General features: G+C 49.2%; 1 protein-coding gene across 1 annotated transcript; it reads right to left on the reverse strand.

Annotated features, from left to right (window-relative positions):
• Positions 1–229: 229 nt before the first annotated feature.
• Positions 230–6,698, reverse strand: LOC101417061 (protein S100-B). The gene is made up of 3 exons (XM_004483611.5): positions 6,584–6,698; positions 3,834–3,972; positions 230–1,502 (listed from the first exon to the last, which is right to left on the reverse strand). Exons 2-3 carry the CDS (start codon positions 3,969–3,971, stop codon positions 1,362–1,364), a joined length of 279 nt encoding a protein of 92 aa, XP_004483668.2. The 5' UTR covers position 3,972; positions 6,584–6,698; the 3' UTR covers positions 230–1,361.
• Positions 6,699–7,553: the final 855 nt, after the last annotated feature.

A 7,553-nucleotide genomic window follows, 5' to 3' on the forward strand; every position in this document is an offset into this window, starting at 1 on the left:
AGGGGCTTGGGGAAGGGGGAGGGCGTTTGGGGTTTGGGGGCTTGGAGCTGGAGCTGCGCCACAGGGTCGGGGCTCCCCTGGTCCATGTAGGGGCCGTCTCTTGCTCCTTGCCTTGAGGAGGGCCTGGTAAGTTGCGGGGCCAGCGCCACGTCTCACTCCTGGGACTGTCACTCGTCTTCACGGTTGAGCAGGGCGATGGCTTTTATTTAGTGTTTAAGAGCTGCAGAGACTTGTTCAGTGCTATTTTTATTTAATGCAAATGCAAGCAATCAATGGAATTTTGAAGTTTATGCCTTTAGAAAATTAAACAATAACAGGAAAAGGGATGGGTGAAATTAATTAGAACCTTCCAGGAAGTGATTTTTATTATTTGTAACTTGATTTTTAAATTATTTGAAGCTTGGTTTAATTGAATTTATGACTACTAGGTGTAAAGTTAAGCTTTCCATGTACCTTGATTCCACAGCAGCGTGAGTAGACCCTGCCTCGGTGAGGTCAAGTCAGGAGGGACATTTGCCGACATCCGGCCGCCTCCAGACACAATCGAGCCAACAGCAACCGGCTGATGGACTTTGCAGTTCATTCACACACAGGAGACCAGGCCAGGGAGATGATGTTTCTTGCCACACAACTGCTTTCTCCAGATTGGCAGAGACTAAACCCCAGCTGTGAGCAGGGGCCGCACTGCTTCCAGTGCCCCTGCAGATCCGCCCAAGGGCTGGACTGCAGAGAATTCTGAATGAACAATTTCAATTCTCAGTTTTCAGTGTCAAGATACCTGTACTTGGTTTATGAAGCATATTTTCCACTTAGAACCATTTGAGTTAGATATTTACCCAGTAATCATAACTCACTAGGGAAAGAAACACACGTGAGCATACTGTTCACAGGTGGACGGGATGGTCAGACCTACTGTAGGTTTCAGTGGCACTAATGATGGACAAACGTAAGGAAGGGCAGCCTTTCAGGTGATGGTGGACAAGGCTTTGGGAAACCACAAATGCTGCAGAATTCTTTTTGGGGGTCATTTTTGTTCTTTCTGGGTTAGGATTCTATGCAGCTTTACAGGCTGTACAGAACATGCTGTATAAATGGACCTTGGCTTTCCCAAACGATTATTTCCAAAAGTTGTTGGGACCAGTCAGCTTAAGCATATGCCTAACAATACAGCAGAAATAATGATGTGAACCAGTAAAAACAGCCCTCACAAAGAGGTTTTCATTTTTTCATTCACAAAGCAAATCAAGTTTCCTAATCAGCTACAGTGTGCCCGGAAAGCTCAGCTCCTCCTAGCCTGCAAGCCCTTGCCCTCTGCTGTCTCCTCCATCTGTTATAGGAACCGTTTGACTGCTTTGTCTATTTCACTCATGTTCAAATAACTCATGGCAGGCACTGGTAACCACGGCAATGAAAGCCATAAATTCCTGGAAGTCACATTCGCCGTCTCCATCACTGTCCAGCGTTTCCATGACTTTATCCACAACCTCCTGCTCTTTGATTTCCTAAAAGAGATCAGAAAAATGTCTAGCTTCATTTAAATGGGATTTGGGCTATCAAAACGTGATTAAAAGTACACTGGCTCCAACAATGTTTCTCAGAATAACCTAAGATATAAAATGCAAAATACCAGGAAAGATTTCTTCTGTGACTTGCTAGCCAGGCAGAAGTCTCTGGGTTCTTTGCTCCTCTCTACCACCATACTTTAGGGCCAGTGGGACCTAGGCAACCAAGAAAGGAAAAGCTTCAAGGTATTGTAATTATGCTTAAAACAAACCACCTGAAGAAAGGAATACAGGCTAGATCAGCCTGAGCATGTTACATGCCAATGTCTTGAAAGAAAAACTAGAATTCTATGCCTAAGTTTTTCATGTATTTCTGTGAGAAGGTCCATATAATGAAGACTTCCAGTGGATCTTAACATTGGGAAGTTTTCTTTGTCCAAATTTGTTAACTCCTTGTGTTCTTTCTTGTGTTGCTTTCTAGTCCTCAAGACTTTCCCTGACAGTCCTGCCTGACGCCAAGCGAGTTATTAAATGATGTACAAAATCTCAAGGGCTGGGCTAGAAGTGAGATGTGGGAAGAATGTGGGCACTGGACACTGAAGAGGAGCATAATGCAAGTTGCTCAAAAGAGCAAACCTCCAGGACAAGAGAGTTGGGCCTGAAGAAGTCAAGTCTGAAGTGCAGTGGCTGCCTTGAATAAAAACACAGAAAACTGATTCCCGTGGGAGCTGGGTGGGGCCTGTGAGTATCTGCTAAAAAATGGATGGAGGATTGTGTTAATTTCAATTACATGATTGATTTGACTCCAAACTGAATTTTCTTTGAGAAAGCCGGGTCAAGAAATGTTCATGATACCTGATGCACTTACCATGAATTGTGGTTCCCATAGGCTACTCTTTCATATGTTTTTAAATCCCTAATAATAGAGGCTACCACCTATTGAGCACTTGAGAAACACTGTCTGATTTCATCCCCACAATAGTCCTATTTACCCAAGAAGAAACTGGGACTTTTTAGTTGTGACATCAGCAGACAGAAATGGTGGAACTAGATGACATGGTCGGCACTGGCGCAGCTGCCATGCTCTGAACTTGAGAACCTGAGAAGGCCAGTCCCAGAGCCAGGCTTGGGCCCAGCAGGCCTGCAGGCCCTGCCCCTCCACCCTGGCAGTGCCACTCAGGGATGGAGTATCTCGTGGGGGCGAGGACGGGCTGCCACAGCCCCCGAGCAACCCATAGACCTTGCCCCTGGCTCGTCTGCGCTGAGAGGTCGGGCTCCGGGAGCTGGGAGGGCGGCATGGCTGTGGAACAGGGCCCTGCCCTGGGATGCTGGGGGCTTCCCAGAATTAGGGCTTGTGCAGACCCCCGTGCACTGACCCCGTCCACTGTGTCTCCTGTGTGCACGGCTCTCTAGAGGGACCCATTGGCAGGAGTCACAGCTCAGGCCTGTGATACCGTCACTTCAGTCCGGCTCAAGTCACGAGTGAGGCAGCCTTGGCTTGGGCCCTCGGGGGCCGCCAGCTGCTGGTGGATGACTGTCCATGGCAAGGGTTCGAGGCTGGAGGGCAGCAGACACTGGGCGGGGGCTCATGGACCAGCGTGGAGGCAGTCTGGGTTGGGGTAAGTCCGTCAAATTGGGTGTCTGGACGTGCTCTCACTGCATGCCAGAGGGCGAAATGTCCGGGGAAAGGGCAGGGCTCCTTGGGAGCTTCCTAAGTCGGGGACAAAACTCCAAGTTCCCTTCTCCAGTGTCACCTCTTGCAAGGCCCCAGCGCCTGAGGGACACCCATGGACCGCCCTGGTGCCCTGGGACGGTGTCGCCATCATTCACTGACATGCGCAAAGGCAGAGGGCCCGGGCCCTGGTGGTGCCCGACGTAATGCTGGGAAACGTTTGCCAAGTGCGCCCAGTGTCTCGTCACCACGGCGCCTGTTGAACTTCAACTAAAACCAAAATATATCCTAGACCCATGGACAAAAGCTTATTTCTTAACTGATTTCTCATGTTCACTATGACTCATAAATTATTTTTCCATCCCATTCTGCCATTGTCACTGTAAAACCTTAGATTTTCAGAAAAAGGTCAGCATTATTTGAACCTGTATTTTTGCTTTTGAGAGCAATTTTCCCTTGACACACTTACTATATACAAGTCAGAGGACAACAAAGTGAAAACTGTGGTGTTCCTCTAGTCCAGCCTCCAAAGGAGTGCTCGTTTCCACAAGTTTTCAGAAGGAACCGGCATCACCTTCAGGGCAGCTCAGATGAGAACGTCTACGAGGCTTTATAAATAGAAGAATGGATAAATTGTCCATTTAAAAAACCGGACTCACCTCTAAAAAGTGGGAAAGCTCGTTGTTGATGAGCTCCTTGAGTTCAGACTTCTTCAGCTTGTGCTTGTCGCCCTCCTTCCCGGAATACTGATGGAAAACATCGATGAGGGCCACCACTGCCTTCTCCAGCTCAGACATCCTAGGGGGCCCAAAGGAAAGACGCCGTCCCTCACGCATTCTGCTTGTTCGTGCCCAGACCATCTCGCGTGTGGCCTGCACAGGCGAAGGCACAGGCGGCTGACCTCAGCTCCGCTTAGAGCTGGTGGGAGCGCCCGAGAGCGTCTGGGCCCTGTGGGGCTCCGCTCCCCTGTCCCAGCCCCTTCCTTCTCTGCCACAGGCCACATCAGTAAGTCCCTGCTCGCTGGCTGCAGGCTAGGCTGGGCCTTTGGGAAACGAGTGGAAACTCAGAGGAGAGCAGCAGGGAAGGTCGGGTGGAAGCCCTCCTGGCAGGCCCGGCCCTCTGGCCTCGCAGGGCCCCAGGGTGAAGGGACAGCACAGAGGAGCAGAGCGTCAGCTGCCAGCTGTTAGAATTAATAAGAAAACCGTAAGGTGACCAGTGACAGAATTAGGGCACAAAAATCAACAGCATTCCTATATTCCATAATTAATCGGAAAATATAAGAGAAGCCTATTCATAGAGCAATGCTCACGTGTGTTGTCTAAGAATAAATTTAGCAAGAAAAATTCAAGTCCTTCCATAAGATAAGGAACATAAAATATAGGAACTTGCTTTTCCTGAGTTAAAATATACATTTAAATCATCTTTAATAAAAATCTCAGTGGGGCATTTTTTGATGGGTGAGGAATATGATCAAAAACAACTGTAAAACTCATCTGGAAAGAAATCTGGTACCTGGTAGAATTGCCTCAAATTTTTTGCAAAAGAATAATAAGGGGTGCCTCAACCTACTAGAAATGAAAATGTCATATGTAGTAAGATTAAACTGCTGTGGTCCTCACACAGGAATAGATAGAATGCAGTAGGAGGCCGAGAGCAGCCCGAGGATTTAGTTTTCATCAAAGTGCCGTTTCAAGTGATTGGGGAAATGGTGGGTTATTCACAAATGTGACTTGGATAAGTGCGGGGATAAGTATTCTCCACAAATATCAAAGTTAGAAATGTCCCACTTTACTAACACTGTATGCTTCATTCTGTGCAGACTGTGCAGACGGAGGAAATATCTGTACAATCCTGGGAATGTGGCACATTTTACAAAGGACACTTGTTTCCCAAATCTGAAAAACTCAGGCAGAGAAATTCACCAACTTCTGAGCCTGCATTCTAGTTATGAAATCACACATGAACCTTTTCACTGTCATGATTACAACAAAATTAAATCTCATTTTTAGAAAAATCACTCCTGTGTTGAATATATCACTTCTAACCTAAAAATAAGTTACAATAAAATGCTTTAAGTCTTATTTACTTCTGATGCCTCAGAGGAAACAGCTAATTTGTCTTGGTTTGATCTTGCTATAAAAATTAGGACTCCAATCTAGGAATGCTGTTGATTTTGTGTCCTTGTTTCACCCCTACCTGCCTTTTGGCTTTCTCATTAATCCTAAGAGCTTGGGGCGCCCTGCCCCCTGCGCCCCAGTCTCCACCCTGGAGCCTGCAAGGCGGGGGCTGCTGGGGAGGAAGAAAATTGACCCACGGGCCACAGGCAGAGGTCGTTCCGTCATGGCCTGATCACCAACGCCACTCTATTGATGTCGCTCTGCTCTGTTTTGCTCTAAATCGCTAAAAATCAGATACATCACCTATACAAAAAACAATTCAGATGGATTAAAATATTTAACATTTCATACTTACCCATCCAATAGAAGACTTAGATTTTCAATTACTGATCTTTCAAAGAAACAAATTAAAAAAACAAAAAACAGAAAACATTTGCATTATCCTGATGTTTTTAAATTTCACTATGATTGGGAAGGGGATAAATTGTTCTTTTTAAATGCAGTTTCCTTCTTTAACACTGAAAATTGATTTTCCCTATTTACTTCCTGCTTAATTCTTCCCTTTGACTTAAGAAACAACTGGTTTAAAGAGTACCTTTAAAAGGAATGGAAATCCTGTATCCCAGGTTTCCTTCTCACTCCATTTTGTGAATGCTCTGCATTGACCTTGTCATATGAAAAATGAGAAGTTTTTGGCTTGACTCCTCGTGTGTTCCACAGAATATGAGGGTCCACTCTGCAGCAGGGCTCTGCGCCCTGCGGAAAGTCAAAGCCGCCTAGCCTGACTTCTTTGACGCAGTTCACAGTTGTAACGGGTTTCTCACCCGCCGTGTAACTTCTGAGTTCTGTCCAAGGGGGCGTAGGGACCCTGGCATGTCAAACAGGGAAACTGGAAACCAAGAAGCAATTCTGTACCAGGCCCGGGGCAGTGGTGACCAGGAGGAGGGAGAGAGCGTTTAAGGCACCGGGCTCCGCCCTTCCAGCCCCCTGGCCGAGCCCCTCTCCTGGGGCCTTAGAGACGCAGCAGAGCACTCGCCTGAGTCCTCACACCGGGGTCTCTGGTCTGTGGGCCTCAGACGCACAGGCGACAAGCGCTTCCAGCAGCCGGGCCGATGTGGCCAGTGCCCACCAGCGGGAAGCAAGCTCAGCCGCGACAGTGTTAGAGCGGAATGCCAGCGACACCCTGTGCTCTGCCGGGAGTCCTAAGGGGCCCTCCAGCCACCACCCCTCCCCAGCTCCCCCGTCCCTTCACCGCACCCGAGAAACGGGTGCTCCCCTCCGGCCTCGCTCACCTCCTGCTGCGGCCCCTGCAGGTTCTGAGGCAGGAGCCCCGGAGAAGGCAGCTCTTATTGCTCCTCCCGGGGAGGGGACTGCGGACACTGGCGCAGTCCCACTGCAGAGGCGGCAGCCAATGGGGGCCCGGGGCGGGGAGCTGGCTGGCGCAGCCGGGCTGCAGCCAGGCTCCCTGGAAGTGCTCCCTGGGAGCCAGGGCTGCACGCTGGGGCAGGAAGAGGGGCGTCAGCTTTCTGTGCGACGTTTTATTTATCACCTGGTGTTGATTGCTCCTCTCAAGCCAGGCGGGAGTGGAAAGAGAGAAGGATCAATTGATTCAAACAAAACAAACGCACAGGTCCGGGCAGGAGGCTTCCGAGCACTGGCTGGATGCAGGGGAGGAGGCGGCCAGGGCTGCTCCAGCGGAGAGGCCCACGGAGGCCTCCATCTGCCACCGTGCCCGCCTGCTTGTCTGGCCGCCGCTGGCCAGCGTGAGGCCCCGTGGACCTCAGGCCTCGGCAGGGGCTGGGCAGGGCTGCCTCAGAGGAGTTAACGAGCCCAGTGTCCACAGGAGGCCTGCTAAGAGTGGTGAAAAGGATACTCAATACCTTTTGGAAAGTCCTTGTTTTTATTTGGTGACACACATACCAATCACACCCCAAGTCCTCTCCTTTCACCCTGGGGTGGAAGGTCACAGCCTGCAGGAGTTGGACGGTGCCTTGGGAATGCCCTGACCAGGTGTGCCTCATAATCAGCCACCTCCTCGCATCTCACCACCTGTGTTCACCTGCGCTCTCCAAGCACTTGTGATCTGGCGAATCATCCCAAAGAGGCACAAAAGCGGTAACAAAAATTTGCAGATGAGTAAAGTATTTTGGGGTTGACATTTCAAAAGCTATTGTCAATCTGAGAACTTTGTAACCAGCGGGACTTGTGTTCGAATCCTGTCTCCTCTGTTTACTGGCTGAATCACCACCAGCAAGTCATGCA

This window comes from Dasypus novemcinctus, chromosome 6 (assembly GCF_030445035.2).
Source record: "Dasypus novemcinctus isolate mDasNov1 chromosome 6, mDasNov1.1.hap2, whole genome shotgun sequence".
Lineage (NCBI taxonomy): Eukaryota > Metazoa > Chordata > Mammalia > Cingulata > Dasypodidae > Dasypus > Dasypus novemcinctus.